Source organism: Zootoca vivipara, chromosome 2, assembly GCF_963506605.1.
Source record: "Zootoca vivipara chromosome 2, rZooViv1.1, whole genome shotgun sequence".
Lineage (NCBI taxonomy): Eukaryota > Metazoa > Chordata > Lepidosauria > Squamata > Lacertidae > Zootoca > Zootoca vivipara.
Window position 1 is genome coordinate 117,572,721 of NC_083277.1, and position 16,484 is coordinate 117,589,204.

Below are 16,484 nucleotides of genomic sequence, written 5' to 3' on the forward strand. Positions count from 1 at the left end.
CTTCCACCCTTTGGCAAGAGGTTGGGGAGGGTGTGGGGGGGGGCGGGAGTAAAGGGAAGGAAGTAGAACTTATTTAATATCCATTCACCCCCGTCCACAAATCCAAATCACTTTATTTCAGCTTTAAGCTCATAGAATCCACAAAGCCTTGTGTGTGGAAGTTGGGGGGGGGTGTCTGTACCTCCCATTATGGCAGGGCACTGCATCCAGTATCAGAGGTGTGGAATGGACCTGGGACTCAGAAGTATTGAGTTTAGGTCCTCCTCGTGAGTTGCCCACAGGCATCTGGCTGGCCATTGTGAGAAGGGAAGACCCGGATTTATTGGGTTTTTTGAAATGAAAAAATTAATTACAAAATTGTCTAGTAGCACCTTAGAAACCAACTAAGTTTGTTCTTGGTATGAGCTTCCGTGTGCATGCACACTTCTTCAGATACACTGAAACGGAAGTCACCAGACCTTTGACTTCAGTGTATCTGAACACAGCTACCTACCTGAATCTAGAACCTTGGGGGTTTTTTTTGTTTCTTGGGCCAGTGGTGATCCTGTCCGGAGAGACGAGGAAGAGCGTGGCACTGGCAATGCCTGGAGCAACAAGGAAGAGGCCAAACAAGCTTTTAAGGAGCTGCTGAAGGACAAGGTACTGATAGGGGCAGGTGGGTGGGCTGGAGGACCAGAGATTCCCTCCGAGGAACGAGCAAACACATAGCCTGGATTGGCACAGTCCAGGCAAAAACTTGACTACGATTGCGTTAACTGGTCAAGACCACATAACACCGGTCTTGAAACATCTACATTGGCTCCCAGTACATTTCCGAGCACAATTCAAAGTGTTGGTGCGGACCTTTAAAGTCCTAAATGGCCTCGGTCCAGTATACCTGAAGGAGCGTCTCCACCTCCATCATTCTGCCCGGACGCAGAGGTCCAGTACCGAGGGCCTTCTGGCGGTTCCCTCATTGCGAGAAGCCAAGTTGCAGGGAACTAGGCAGAGGGCCTTCTCAGTGGTGGCGCCTGCCCTGTGGAACGCCCTCCCAACAGATGTCAAAAAGGAAAACAACTACCAGACTTTTAGAAGACATCTGAAGGCAGCCCTGTTCAGGGAGGCTTTTAATGTTTAATAGATTATTGTGCTGTATTTTTCTGTTGGAAGCCGCCCAGAGTGGCTGGGGAGACCCGGCCAGATGGGCGGGGTATAAATAATAAATTATTATTATTATTATTATTATGAGATGAGGGGCGAAGTGGGTGGGGCCAGTCAAGCTGGAGTGGGAAGCATAGCTGCCAAGTTTTCCCTTTTCTCGCGAGGAAGCCTATTCAGCATAAGGAAATTTCCCTTAAAAAAGGGAGAACTTGGCAGCTATGGTGGGAAGGTGGTGGTGCCATTTTAGCTGAAATGCTGCTGCTCTCTGGCTCCAGGGTGTCCCAGCAAGTGCATCGTGGGAGCAGGCCATGAAGCTCATTAGCACCGACCCGCGGTTCAGGTACAGTCTGGAACGAACGCCCCTTCCTTCCCCACAATGTCATTCCAGCCCCCAGCCTGCTTCACTGCACAGTTAGAAATCCTGACTGTTGTAGGAAAGAGAAAAAGTCCAGCTAATCTTAGACTTTTCCTGGCCCAGAGTGTTGTCTGGCTGGGAATTCCCTAGCACTCCTGCCCCCATCCTCCCTCACCCCTTGTCACGGATGGGTGCCGTCTCTGGAGAGCAACCCTTGATGACTCTCTTGCATTGTGCCCCAGCGCTTTGCCCAAGCCGAGCGAGAAGAAGCAGGCTTTCAATGCTTACAAGGCTCAGCGGGACAAGGAGGAGAAGGAAGAGGCCCGGCTCCGGGCCAAGGAAGCCAAAGAGGAGCTGCAGCGCTTCCTGGAGCAGCACAGCAAGATGAGCTCCATCACCCGCTACAGGTAGAGGGTGACAAAGTTGCAGCCGGGTTTCTTGCAGGGGGCAGGGCTGTTGCAGAGGGACAGGATCCCAGTGCGGTAGTTCTCTTTGAGTAGGGGGGCCCTTTAAGGCTCTTCAAGGAGGGAGCTAGGATACCTGCAGGTTTCTTCCTGGCCCTTCCCACCCTGTTCTGAGTCTGATTTGATTGGCCCTGGGCAGAGGAGGTGTCACCCCATGTCTGCCCAACCAATGGGTAGAGTCAAGTGCAAGTCATCATGGTCTAGGCTCCATGTTGGGGTCTGGCATAACCCATCAATCAAGCTTAGACCAGGAGGGTGGGATCATTTTACAGCTCAGAGTCCTCATTGGTGGAACTGAGGGGGCTTGAACTGGAAATGCCGAGTAATCTGGAGTTTGAATTTCAGAGCAGAGGTAGCTTCTGGTTGCTGTTGGCCAGGCAAGGGAGAAGGCCCCTACTGCCCGTTGTTGATATTAAGCCTGGCCAATCACGAGGGCCATTGTATTGGATAAAATATATAATAAGAGTAATATAGGAGAAAACTGGGTATTGAAACTTGCTTAATCTAAATCATATATCCCAGTTTACAGCGGCCCTTTAAAGTACACTTCACGCAGAGTATACGCAGTGAAGTGTACTTGTACCTGGCTAAGAAAACACCACCAAGAGCGTAGGGAATTATCTCCCTTATATGAAACCCCTTACTAGCTGCACACTTGTAAAAGTATACAGATGAAAATACAAACGGTTGGGTTTCTTTAACTGAAAAACAAACTGACTCTAAAGAGACTTTAAACTAAAGATAAATGCTTTCTCTCTTAGCAGCTTTATCTACCCACGTTCCAACCTTCAAACCATTCCAAACCTCCCACAAACTCCCACATAACTCCCCAAGAATTAACAGCAAACTAGCTTTATAACTAAGCAACTCTCATACTAAGATTCAACTGGGAATCTCTTAAACTCTGAGCCCCTCTTACTGAGATTCAACTAGGAATCACTTAAACTGAGAATTAAATCACACTGAGAGATATTTAACTGAGAGAGTGATCTACTAAGAGATGCAGAAGACTTTCTGGCAGAGCCTTATATACAAGAAGCAGAGCCCACGCCTGTGAGCAATTAACAGAAATCACCGGCACCTGTTTCTCTTAAACAGACAGTATTTACATTAGACCGGCTCTAAAGTAACTTGACTATTCAAAAAAATCCAACACATTGTTGCATGCCCCTGCTCCCTTTGGTGCCTGAAGAAGAAACACATACCTTCTGTGGCAGATCACGGGGCATAAGTCCCAGCTCCAGCCTGCAAAATTCCCCTTTCAAGCTCCAGAGCTTCTGTTAGCTCTGCTTTTCCCCACAGTTCCAGTAGGAGTGTTCACATGTTGCAGTTAAACTTGTACGCTTATTTGCATCTGACGTGCAGCAAGCGTACAGCCTATGTACCTCTGTATACAACTAGCTGAGCTGAACAAATCAGCAAGCGCACAGCCTTTCACACAAACACTTGTACCTGTGTTCCGTGTAATGTGGGAATAAGCGTCTCGGCACTAGTTAAAAAGAGAGAGAGAAGAATCGAGCTTGGTGCTCCTGGCTGTGGCCACGGCAGAGGGCCTCTGTGTGCATGCGCCCCCCCCCCCTGACCACACTGCAGCAGCATCACCCCCCTGCCGCTTGCTTCCTTTCTTTTCTTGTCACCCCAGGAAAGCTGAGCAGATGTTTGGGGAGCTGGAAGTGTGGGCTGTGGTGCCAGAGCGCGACCGCAAGGAGATCTACGATGACGTTCTCTTCTTCCTGGCCAAAAAGGAGAAGGTAAAACAAAAACAAGGAGTGCGAGCAAAGGAAGGCAGAGGTGGTTGATTGTTTGCGGCAAAGCATAGAATCCAGGTGTTCCATCTCCCAGAATTCCCTCCCTGCCCATCACCTCCCCAGTCCTCATAATGGAGAAGGCTCCCGGAGCTTGGGGGCAGGAAGCCAAGTGCCCTGCTGGGGTGGGTTCCATCCCCCAATGCTGTCCTCTGCCCCCCACCTAGGAGCATGCCAAGCAGCTGCGCAAGAGGAACATCCAGGCTCTGAAGAGCATCTTGGACAGCATGAGCCGGGTCAGCTTCCAGACCACCTGGTCCGAAGCCCAGCAGTTCCTCATGGACAACCCCAGTTTTGCTGAGGATGAAGACCTGCAAAGTGAGGCACCTTCCACCTTCCTAGTCCTTCTCTCTTTCCCCCGCACAAAGCCCCCTAGGCGAATGCACACCCCTCCCAGGTGGAAGTTCCAGAATCACAGGGGCTCCTATGAGGCTCTGTGCGCACGGCAAAAATGTCACACCAGTAAGAAAAAGACTCACTAACGGGGTGGGGTGGAGCCCTTCAGTTTACAAGTGGGAAAAAGCTATCGATATCCAAATCTATATATGTTGTTAATGAATAAAACAAAGGGAGGCCCTGAGGCCCTGAAATCCTAAATTCTGAATACTGTGATTAACCCCTTGTATTAAATGTATTGGGACCCAGGTGGCGCTGTGGGTTAAACCACAGAGTCTAGGGCTTGCTGATCAGAAGGTCGGCGGTTCGAATCCCTGCAACGGGGTGAGCTCCTGTTGCTCGGTCCCAGCTCCTGCCCACCTAGCAGTTCGAAAGCACATCAAAGTGCAAGTAGATAAATAGGGACTGCTCCGGTGGGAAGGTAAACGGCGTTTCCGTGTGCTGCTCTGGTTCACCAGAAGCAGCTTTGTCATGCTGGCCACATGACCTGGAAGCTGTCTGCGGACAAACGCCGGCTCCCTCAGCCTATAGAGCAAGATGAGCGCCGCAACCCCAGAGTCGGACACGACTGGACCTGATGGTCAGAGGCCCCTTTACCTTTACCTTTACCTATTAAATGTATTATGTTGGTGTGGCCATTTTGGCTGTGACCTGTTTTGAGTTTGCTGTGCTTTCCAGAAGTCATGAAAACATTGGTTCTAGGGCTATAAAGCGCAGAAGCAGTGCACAGATGTCCTGGCCTTTGGCTCTCCTTGCTGCTGCCACCCCCACCCCACCCCCCTCCAGCACCACATGCCTCTCTCCCCACCCAGATCCACCCCCAGCCAGAGATGATAGACTCCCCTCCCTGTTTCCCTGTGCTGTAGCCTGCCCCACCTTGCTGGCCCAGAGTGCTGCACCCTCTTGCCCAGCTGAGCTCGGGCCCCTCCCACCTCTTTCAGACATGGACAAGGAGGATGCCTTGATCTGCTTTGAGGAGCACATCCGGACCCTGGAAAGAGAGGAGGAGGAGGAACGTGAGCGCGGCCGGCTGCGGGAGAGGCGCCAGCAGCGCAAGAACAGGGAAGCCTTCCAGGTAGCTGCAGCTCGGGGGGAGGGGTGGCACGATCAGTGGGGGTGAACCCTCAGCTCCTGTTTGGGAAGTGGGAGGCAGCCTTGCGGAAGGGCAGAGCACATGGTTTGGTTGCAGAAGGTCCCTGTTCCGTTCCTGCCTGGGGTTGTTGGGGGGACATCTGCCTAACGCCCCAGAGAGTTGCTGCCAGTCAAAGTAGGCAACGACTAGGCTAGATGGACCAAGGGCTTGATGGGAATGAGGCAGCTTCATACCTTCTCTCTTGTAGCTGCATTTGTAATCGTCTGCTGCTTTATGTCCCTGCAATCATCTTGAGCAGGGGTAGGCAACCTAAGGCCCATGGGCCACTAGCGACCACGGGGGTCGTTTAATTGGCCCATGAGCCGCCCGCTTGGTGAGCCACCGCGCGCTGTGCTAAACCACTCATGCGCGTGTGCAATCCGGCCCACGGAGGGATCTCAGCTTGAGTGAACCATCCCAGGCGGGCATTGCTGCCAAGTACCCCGTTTTCCCCGGGAACCCCCCGTTTTTACTTACCTTTTCCCGGTGGTCCCCTGTATCACTTCGTCTCCCGTTTTTCTTCGTTATTTTCTCCTGCCGGCGGCCATTTTTTTCCTTTCTGATTTGCCCTTCTATGGGCACCAAAAATGGCCGCCGCCGGCTTCAAAAGTCGCATCTACACATGTCCGGAAGTGCATAGACGTGACTTCCGGTGTTGTCGGTGGCCATTTTTGGTGCCCATAGATGGGCGGAGCGACACCGGAAGTTGCGTCGACGCACTTCCTGACATGCATAGAAGCGACTTTCGAAGCCGGTGGCGGCCATTTTTGGTGCCCATAGAAGGGCAAAACGACACCGGAAGTTACGTTGACGCAACTTCCGGTGTCACACGGCTGCCGGTCCCGGATTCTGCAGTCCGGGACTTGGAAGGTAAGCAGGCAGGGTAAACCTTGCCATCCCCTGATCTTGAGGATAAAGAAATTGTTAAGATGGTTCGGCAACAGAGCAAAGGCAGAGCCTATTTTGCATGCTCTTGAAACAGATAGTGTTTGCTTTGACCTGAAAAGTATTCCTGATTTCCTAGGAAGCGTTTGGAGAAGAGGTCTTAAAAAAAAAACAGCCCTTCCCCCTCCCAGTATGATCTGTGTTTGTCATGCATAGGGGGAATGTGGGGTTTTCGGGCCTGCTTTGGAGCACATGGGCCGCCCCCGCCCCCGACAGGGCCTGTAAATGGGGGAGGGGCTGACTCCCCGATCTCTCTCGCTCTATCGTAGAATAACCAGGCTGCTTCTTGCTCAGGCCTTCTTGGACGAGCTTCACGAGAGTGGCCGCCTGCACTCCATGTCCACTTGGATGGAGCTGTACCCCTCCCTCAGCACCGACAGACGCTTTGCCAACATGTTGGGCCAGCCTGGTAAGCAGACGATGGACAGGAGCCCCTGCCCCCACCCCCTTCCCAATAGTAACCCTCATCCAAAGGGGATGTGTTGAAAGAGAGAGCACCAGCTGAGGCACACAAAAAGGTTCCACAGGAGCGGGTGAATTTTTACATTGGGTTGTGCTCCTGGTAGTGATTTAGTTGAGCTGATGTGACAAGATGGGCGTTCCAGCTAACCAATGGGAAGATAAAGCTGTCGACCGCAGAACGTTCGTAGTCCAACTTCTGTGAAGAGTGGTATTTGTCAGTGCGGCTGGGATTTAAAAGCACCACAAAAACAAAAGAGAGAAAGCAATTCCACACCCACAAGGAATTGCCCCCGAAGGAGGAAAGAACCTGTGAGGGACAGGGGATATCGCGAAGTCCCTCCCCTCCTGAGTTCAAGCCCATCCCCGAGCACAGGGGAAAGCAGAGAGAGTTCCGATGCCAGTGGGGAAGCAGGAAGTCGGGGCCGAGGCTCAGGCAAGGTAGAGGAGCCAGGGTCCCAGGTGGGACAGGAAGGGGCGAATAAGGGGGGGAGACCCATCCCCCCAACTCCGGAATTACGCAGAAAGAGGAGGGGAAAGAGGATGGGTCTGCCAAAGCTTTTGTGTTGGAGAAAGACACGCCAAAAGCCATTCGGAGGTTCTGAAACCGACTGACCACATCACTCCGTGTAAATAGCAATGACTTCAGCACTGTAAATACGCAGCACCAATAAAAGAATAAAATGCAGAGCTGCGTAGCGTCGTTACTCTGAAGTAGCCCACTCCGGCCACTGTGACAGCAACCTCCGAATCCTTTTTTGGGCTACTTTGGAGTTGCCGGGATGAGCGTGTCAGAGGCGGAGAGATGGCGGCAGATCGCGGAGCAAGCCCAGCAAGAACTGCAGCAGCTGTCGCTGCAGGCGCAGGGGGAATTGAAGGCAGCTAAAGAAGAGACTAAGAAGGTCCAGGACGACCGGCTACAACTTGCGGAACAGGTGAGAGCGCTACAGGAAAGAGAGCAGGAATTAAGGGCGGTGGCGGTAGACCTCCAAAACAAGCTGGATGCAGAGAAAAACAAGGCGGGAGGGGCACCCCAAGTCCAAGTGCTGCCAGGAAGGAGAGCCGGGACCCTAGTAAGCAAGTTCAATGGAGACCCGAGGGAATATCAGGGCTTTGAGACTGAGATTGTGTATGCTCTTGAGCTGCACCACGATGAGTTCCCTGATGATGAGCACCGGGTAGCGTTTATTGTGGAGCACCTTACCGGGGCAGCCAGGGAGTGGCTAAGACCGTTAATCACAACAAAGAATCCTTGCATGAAGAATGTCAAACTTTTTCTAGAAGGTTTGAAAACGATGTATTCGTCCGATAGTCATATGGACCAGACTAAGGAGGAACTTCATAATTTACGCCAAGGAAATATGACAGTTCGCGCGTATTGGGCGAAATTCACCATGCTGGTGCACAGATTGGGGTGGGAACTAGAGTCACCCCCAATGCAAGCGGCGTTCTACTTGGGGTTGCATGAGGAGGTGAAGGATGAGCTCTCGAGAGGTCCAAAGCCCAGTAATATGGATCAGCTGAGCAAAGCGGCTCTGGCGGTGGGGGTGAGACAGGAATCCCGGTGGAGCGACAAGCAAGCAACGCGCGCAAAGCGGGCTTGGTTCCCACGGTCGCAGGAGAAGCCACTCCCCCAACAACCCTTTCAAGCCACGCCTGGGGCCAGCCAGGACCAGGAACCCATGCAGATTGATAGCGCGCGCGCGCGGGCTTTTCAAACCCCAGCGGCGCCAAGACGCAAGGAGGGAAGGGGCGGGAATTGCTTTCTCTGCAACTCCCCCCAGCATCTCGTCAGAGACTGCCCACATCGCAGGGAGTGGCAAGGAAAGGCGGGAACGGTTGTGCCCTCCCCCACTGACGCAGCACCACAGCAGGGAAACGGGAAAGCCTGGCTGCAGGAGACAAGGGGCAGCAGCCAGGCACAGTCAGCAGACAACAGCCCCAGCCCACCCACCCGCACAGAGAGGAGCAGAGCCAGCCCACCCCTCCCAGAGCAGGAGTGGTTCTAGAAGTGACGCTCACGCTCCCAAATGGCTATCCCCTGACGGTCCTCGCCCTAATTGACAGTGGGGCGTCAGCGAACTTCTTCTCGAGAAACTTTGCAGAAGAGCACCAGATCCAGCTTCTGCAGCTGGATTTTCCTCTGCACGTGGCAACCATTGACGGCAGAGAGCTGCTGGGAGGGGCCATCACTCATCAAACCCCCCCCATGAGAATGACGGTGGGAAGGCACTCAGAGACACTGGCATTCAACGTCACCACCATCTCAGACCCCCCCATCGTCTTGGGCATGAGCTGGCTGGCGCGCCACGACCCCTCCATCAGTTGGCACCAGAGATGCATCACGTTTGGGTCGGACTTTTGTCTGGAACATTGCATGCAGCACCAACCAGGGGAGGGGGCCTCCAATAGCCACGGTGGCCACCATGCACGTCAAAGGGGGTGAGGCGATACCCAAGCCGTACTGGGACCTGCAGGAGGTCTTCAGCGAAGCGGAGTCCGACCACCTACCCCCGCACAGGCCTTTTGACTGCCAGATCAACCTGGTGCCAGGGGCAACTATACCCCCAGCCAAGCTGTACGCCATGTCAGACCAGGAACTGGAGGATCTGCGCGCTTTCATCGACAAGAACCTCAAGCGGGGGTTCATCAGAGAAAGCAAGGCAGCAGGGGGCAGCCCGGTCTTCTGGGTGGACAAGAAAGACACGCAACAGCGCCGCCTTGTGGTGGATTTTAGACGGCTGAATTCAGTGACAGAGCCAGTGGCGTTCCCCATGCCCAGGGTGGATGATCTCCTGACAGCGGCACGCAGGGGCAAGATTTTCACCAAGCTAGACCTGAGGGGGGCGTACAATTTGATCAGGATCCGGGAAGGCGATGAATGGAAAACCACGATGTTCACGCCTCTGGGCTCTTTTGAATATCTGGTGATGCCCTTCGGGTTGCAAGGGGGCTCAGCATGCTTCCAGGCCTTCATGCACCACGTCCTGGGGTCCCACCTCTTCAGGAAATGCTTGGTCTTCCTGGATGACATCCTTATCTATTCCGATGACCCAGTGCAGCATGTGAAAGATGTCAGGGAGGTGTTGCAGCGCCTGAAGGAGAACCACCTGTATGTGAAGCTGGAAAAGTGCAAGTTTCACACCAAGGAGGTGGACTTCCTGGGCTACAAGCTGTCAGACAAGGGGCTGGCGATGGACAAGGACAAGGTGCAGGCCATCCTGGACTGGCACAGCCCCAGGACGCGCAAAGATGCCCAACGCCTACTAGGCTTCGCCAACTTCTACCGGAAGTTCATCAAGAACTTCTCTCGCGTTACGGCTCCCATCACTGACTGCCTGAGAGGCAAGCAGAAGTTCAGGTGGACACCAGAGGCGCAAGCAGCGTTCGAAAGCCTCAAGAGGGTGTTGGCCTCAGACCAGAACCTGTTCCACGTGGTTCAGGACGCGCCCCTACGCGTGGAGACAGATGCTTCTGATAAAGCTGTGGGCGCCATTTTGTTGCAACTGGACGCCAACAGAGAGTGGAGACCCTGTGCCTTCTTCTCCAGGAAGTTGACCCAGCCAGAGCGAAACTACACGGTGTTTGATCGGGAACTTCTTGCGATCCACGCTGCGTTCCAGCACTGGAGACACTTCCTGGTGGGCGCCAAGCACCCCATCCAGGTGTGCACGGACCACAAAAACCTGGAGTTCTGGAGAACTGCCAGGGTGCTCAACCAGCGGCAGATACGGTGGGCAGAGTTCTTCGCGAACTTCAACTTCTCCATACACTACATCCCGGGAGAGCAGAATGTCAGGGCGGATGCCCTCTCCCGCAAGCCAGAGTACATGGAGGAGGAGGCGCCACCGGCACCCAGGCACATTTTCCCCCCGTCAGCATGGTCCTGCGGAGCAGCAGTGGTGAGCGAGGCAGAACTCACAGCACTGACGGCAGCGGATGAATTTGCCACCCGCATCTTCAGAGAACTGAGAGGGGGGGGGAGCAGGCAAAAGACTTTGCAGCACGCAGGGGGCTGCTTTTCTACAAGGGTGCACTGTACCTGCCCACCACCCAGCTTAGACGTACGGTCCTCAAGCAGATGCATGACAACCCAACGGCGGGTCATTTTGGGAGGGACAAAACCGCTCACCTAGTCATGAGACACTTCTGGTGGCCAGGGGTGCGGGAAGATGTTCGAGACTATGTACGGGGCTGTGACACCTGCCAGCGGGCAAAGGTGGTCAGAGCAGCGCCAGCAGGATTGCTGGAGCCCTTAGCCACACCACACAGGCCGTGGGAAGTGGTGTCCATGGACTTCATCACAGATCTGCCTTCTTCCAGGGGCAAGACCGCAGTGTTGGTGGTGGTGGACCTCATGTCCAAAATGTGCCACTTTATACCGTGTGCCAGGGCGGTCTCTGCAGAAGAGACAGCCAAACTGTTTGTTGACCACGTATTCCGACTGCATGGATTACCTTTAAGGGTTATTTCGGATCGTGGCCGCCAATTTGTTTCCAGGTTCTGGCGGCGGCTCATGAACCTCCTGCAGGTGGAGGTCAGCTTGTCGACGGCCAGACACCCGCAGACCAATGGACAGGCGGAGAGGGTCAACGCCATTCTGCAGCAGTACCTGAGATGCTACGTCAGCCAGCGGCAAACGGACTGGGTGGATCGCCTGCCACTGGCAGAATTTGCCTACAACAATGCGGTGCACGTCTCCACAGGGGTGTCACCCTTTAAGGCCAATTACGGGCGCGACCTCAGATCTTTCCCAGAGAGGGAGGGGGAGGAGGAGGAGGAGGGCCCACAGGCTGAGGATTGGGCAGAGGAACTGGAGACGGTGCACCAGCAGCTCAGAGAACACTTGGAGAGAGCCAAGGAAGCGTACAAGAAGGGGGCAGATCGCCACAGGCGACCGGGGGAGGTCATTAGGGTGGGGGACAAAGTTTGGTTGTCCTCGGAGGGCCTTCCCATCAGAGGGAGGTGCAAAAAGCTGGCGCCCAGAAGGTTGGGCCCCTTCACGGTCACGCAACAGGTCAACCCGGTGGCATACAGGCTGGCACTGCCAGAGGACATGAGGGTGCACCCAGTGTTTCATAGATCGCTGCTGTCGCCGTACAGGGAAAGCAGCAGGCTCCGAGGCAGCGAACAAACCCCTGAGGGAGGGGGGGAGAGGGAAGGCAGGGAGCAACTCAATGAGGCCACGGCCATCCTGGACTCAAGGTGGGGGGTGGGGGGCCTGGAGTACCTCATGGCATGGGAGGATGCTCCACCGTCGCAGAATGAATGGGTCCCAGCCACTCAGATACAGGAGGAATTCCTGGTAGAAGAATTTCACGCCCTCTTTCCCCATAGACCCAAGCCCTGGCACATGGAAAGGGAGGGGGAGGGGGAGGAAGCACGGGAGAGCAGTTCACCATGGCGCTGGGAAGCGGAGTTTGAGGAACCAGAGGAGGAGGTATGGGTGTCACCGAGATCCACCCAGTCAGAGGAAGGAGCAGATTGGCAGAACATTTTTACCCCTACCAGCTCTGACGCCACGGACTTTTTGGGATTCCCGTCCTCCCAGGCGGAAGGGGGGGCTCGCAGGACTGGGGGGAGGTGTTCACACCAACGGGCTCGGACGGTACTGAGTTCTTAGGCTTCCAGTCGTCACCGACACCTGGGGGGGACCTGGGGAGGGGTGAAGGAGAGCTTGGGAGGGGGGTGGATGTGAGGGACAGGGGATATCGCGAAGTCCCTCCCCTCCTGAGTTCAAGCCCATCCCCGAGCACAGGGGAAAGCAGAGAGAGTTCCGATGCCAGTGGGGAAGCAGGAAGTCGGGGCCGAGGCTCAGGCAAGGTAGAGGAGCCAGGGTCCCAGGTGGGACAGGAAGGGGCGAATAAGGGGGGGAGACCCATCCCCCCAACTCCGGAATTACGCAGAAAGAGGAGGGGAAAGAGGATGGGTCTGCCAAAGCTTTTGTGTTGGAGAAAGACACGCCAAAAGCCATTCGGAGGTTCTGAAACCGACTGACCACATCACTCCGTGTAAATAGCAATGACTTCAGCACTGTAAATACGCAGCACCAATAAAAGAATAAAATGCAGAGCTGCGTAGCGTCGTTACTCTGAAGTAGCCCACTCCGGCCACTGTGACAGAACCCTTTCCAAAATGCATGGGGCATCAGTAAAAATGGTTGCTTCCAGAGACAGACCATTGTCTTCTCTCTTGTTCTTATGGTGGTCAACATGGCTTGTTTCATGGGATTAAAAAAGCGCTCTTCTGCTAATGAAAAGTGCTCAGTGGAGGAAAGGGATGGGTGGAGGGTTTGGGGAGCTTCCATTCCTAGGTTCTGTCCCTTTTTTATTATTATTATTAGTTTAGTTTTCAGAGGGTATAACTCAGAGGTAGGAGAACATGCTTAGCCTGTTGAAGATCCCAGAGCCAGCCCTCATCATTTCTAATTAGATTCTAATTAGCCCTCAGATTTTTAATTGGAAACACTGAGGATTGAACCTGGGATCTTCAGCATGAAGATTGATGCTTGAAGCCCTTGAGCCAGAGTTAGCTTCATTCAAGTTTTTAAGGCAACTTATCTTATCTTGGTGTTTTTCAGACTCCCTGGCTTTTTGGGAGGGGGATACATTTCCTGCATGGAGTTTTCTGCTGCTGAATCTCTGTAACATTGCACAGGATTCTGGAGAATGTTTTTAATGCAGGGGTTGAGGAAGCTGTGGACTTCAGCTCCCATCAGCTCTAGCCAACATGGCCCTGATGGTCAGTGATGATGGGAATTGTAGTCCAGCAGTATCTTGAGGAGCCACCCCTGCCTCACCCGTGTTCTAAGGTCTTCCATTGATACAGGGTTCTTCACTTTCACCTGGCCTGAACTGAGAGTGAGTCAGAGAACACACTTTCCTGTTCTTCTGTTGTTGCAGATTTCTGGGTGAGGTGGGGGACTGGTACTGGTCTACCAGGGATTGTTGTCTGCCATTTACTGGGCCGCTGATAAACTTCCAAGGAATCCCGAGGCAGTTCGATAGCCACCGTCTTAAAAAGCTTCCTTTTAGCAGGCGTGACTAACGGGATGTGTTCTTCTCCCCTTCCCCTTTCACAGGCTCCACCCCACTGGACCTGTTCAAGTTCTACGTGGAAGACCTGAAGGCCCGCTTCCATGATGAAAAGAAGATCATCAAGGACATTCTGAAGGTGTGGCCATACTGTGCATTGGAGGGACATGGAGAGAAGGAAACACATCAGTTCTTCCTGGTCTACTGCTCCCTCTCCTGAATCCCAGTGGTGACACCCAACCTGTGCTTCTCTCCATGATCCCAGAACTGGTTGTGCCTTCTCCCTGTGTGCAATCACGATTCTTCTTCCACAAGCTTCTTCTCTTGGCAATGAATCCATAGTGTCATTTCAAACATTATTCCTTCACAAGCAGAAAATCTGCCATGTTTTCATATCTCTGTCAGTTTCACTGTGGTACCTTGGAAGTTGAACAGAATTCGTTCTGGAAGTATGTTTGACTTCCAGAACGTTCGGAAACCAAGGCGCGGCTTCTGATTGGCTGCAGGAAGCTCGCGTTGGCTGCAGGAAGCTCGCGTTGGACGTTCGGGTTCCAAAGAATATTCGAAAACTGAAACAATCACTTCCGGTTTCCGAACATTTGGGAGCCAAAACGTTCGACTCCCAAGGCATTTGAAAACCAAGGCACGACTGTACAGTCTACCTTGTGTCAATTTTACTTTTTCTGAATTAAAAAAAAGTAATGAGTGAAAATTGACCTGTAACAGATGTTGGAGAGAGTGATTTGGAACAGGCTATCTTGATACTTTGTGGTTTTTGGAGGGAAATAGGTAAAGGGCCCCTGACCATCAGGTCCAGTCGTGTCCGACTCTGGGGTTGCGGCGCTCATCTCGCTCTATAGGCCGAGGGAGCCGGCGTTTGTCCACAGACAGCTTCCGGGTCATGTGGCCAGCATGACAAAGCTGCTTCTGGCGAACCAGAGCAGCGCATGGAAACGCCGTTTACCTTCCCGCCGGAGCGGTCCCTATTTATCTACTTGCACTTAGATGTGCTTTCGAACTGCTAGGTTGGCAGGAGCTGGGACCGAGCAATGGGAGCTCACCCTGTTGCAGGGATTCGAACCGCCGACCTTCTGGTCAGCAAGCCCTAGGCTCTGTGGTTTAACCCACAGCGCCACCTGAGGGAAATAGGGGAATTCCTAATTCTGTTGTTCTCTTCTGTGTCCCTGTCCCCCCCCCAAAAAAAATCTCTCCTTGGTAGGACCGGAGCTTCAGCGTAGAAATAAACACAACCTTTGAGGACTTCGCCCATGTCATCAGTTTTGACAAGCGTGCTGCCACGCTGGATGCCGGCAACATTAAGCTGACTTTCAACAGTGTGAGTAGGGCAGGGGTCAGTCGGTGTGCCTCCAGACTGTCAGGGGGAGGGATTCCAGGGCATACAGTTTGTGCGATTAAAATGAGTTAGAGGGATCTGCCGCTCTCACATGTCAGTTCCACTTTCAAAAACAAGAAAAAACAATTGGACTGATTACTGTTTGGAAAGTGATGGGGAAATGCGTTGAAAAAAGTGGGATGCACAAATGAGCAATGGGGAGCCATGGAAATATCCCACAAGCAAATCAGGATGAATGCACATTGTAGCAATAACATCTTGGCTGAAAACCACACTAATAATCCTCAGTAGTCTTAATCTCCGCATAAGCTGTGTGCAAGCATTTCAGGATAAGTGCTCTATAAATAGGTTATCTGGAGGAGTCTGCGTTGCTTGCACAAGATGTACAGCACAATTTCCAATGGCTAAGTGCATCTGAAAGGCAGGGGCCAACATGCCCCTTCAATACAGTGACTGGCCCCTTGTTGGCTCCAAATAAATGTTCCTTGGGAGCAGTGGAGACTGTAGGGGCACATCATAGGCGGCAGGATACCCTCAACCCTCTTTCATCATACTAGGACTTGGGATTCACTGGATGAAGATGCTGGGCTAGGGGTGGGGGGTGCAGAACAGTGGTAATCTCAATGTTGTCCCAACTCCCATCAGCTCCAGAATGCTTGGCCTGTTGTCAGGAATGATGGGAGCTGTAGTCTGAAACCCTGGAGAGCTACTGCTAGTCAGTGTAGACAATACTGAGCCTATGGACCAATAACCGGATTCAGTTCAAGGCAGCTTTGTATGTTCCTATGCCTGATCTGGCAAGGAGGATAATTTTGCTCAGACAGTGCAAGGAATGGGAGAGATCCCTAAGGGCCATTCGGGTTCTGTGATAAAAGGCAAGTGGAGGATAAGAGGAATGCCCTATGGTGATGCCCCCCTCTCCCCGCTTCCTTGCCCTCAGCTGCTGGAAAAGGCTGAGGCACGGGAGCGTGAACGGGAGAAGGAAGAAACTCGCAAGATGCGGCGCAAGGAGGCGGCATTCAAGAGCATGTTGCGCCAGGCAGCTCCTCCACTGGAACCGAACACTGCCTGGGATGAGGTGAGGTTTTCTGCGCTCGGTTGCAGGACCAGCTCCAGCTGCCTTTATCTAGAGTCGCATGAATAGACTACCAGAGAGGAAAACGAGCAGGGCTGAAGTTCAGAGATAAGGCACATGCTTTGCATATAGGAGGTCCCAGGTTAATTTCTGGGGATCTGGGAGAGGCTCCAGTCTAAAATCCCAGAGAACCACCACCAGTAAGTATAGGCAATACTGGGCAAGAGGGGACCAATGGTCTGATTCTGCACAAGGCAGCTTTCAAAAGCCTAGTGTACTGACACATGCAGAGGTGCATTGGGCAGCCTCCTTTGGAGGGCAGGTA

General features: G+C 53.2%; 1 protein-coding gene across 6 annotated transcripts in view; it reads left to right on the top strand.

Annotated features, from left to right (window-relative positions):
* PRPF40B (pre-mRNA processing factor 40 homolog B) overlaps positions 1-16,484 on the top strand; it is a 37,373-nt gene that overhangs the window by 13,198 nt on the left and 7,691 nt on the right. For 4 of the 6 annotated variants that reach the window (XM_060272119.1, XM_060272121.1, XM_060272124.1 and 1 more), the window contains exons 11-20: positions 537-639; positions 1,416-1,480; positions 1,738-1,902; positions 3,602-3,710; positions 3,932-4,082; positions 5,027-5,235; positions 6,532-6,646; positions 13,778-13,869; positions 14,950-15,066; positions 16,025-16,162. In XM_060272119.1, the coding sequence (XP_060128102.1) occupies positions 537-639; positions 1,416-1,480; positions 1,738-1,902; positions 3,602-3,710; positions 3,932-4,082; positions 5,027-5,235; positions 6,532-6,646; positions 13,778-13,869; positions 14,950-15,066; positions 16,025-16,162 (1,264 nt within the window). The remainder of the gene's footprint in view (positions 1-536; positions 640-1,415; positions 1,481-1,737; positions 1,903-3,601; positions 3,711-3,931; positions 4,083-5,026; positions 5,236-6,531; positions 6,647-13,777; positions 13,870-14,949; positions 15,067-16,024; positions 16,163-16,484) is intronic. The other 2 variants (XM_060272122.1, XM_060272120.1) reach the window with 1 other exon arrangement.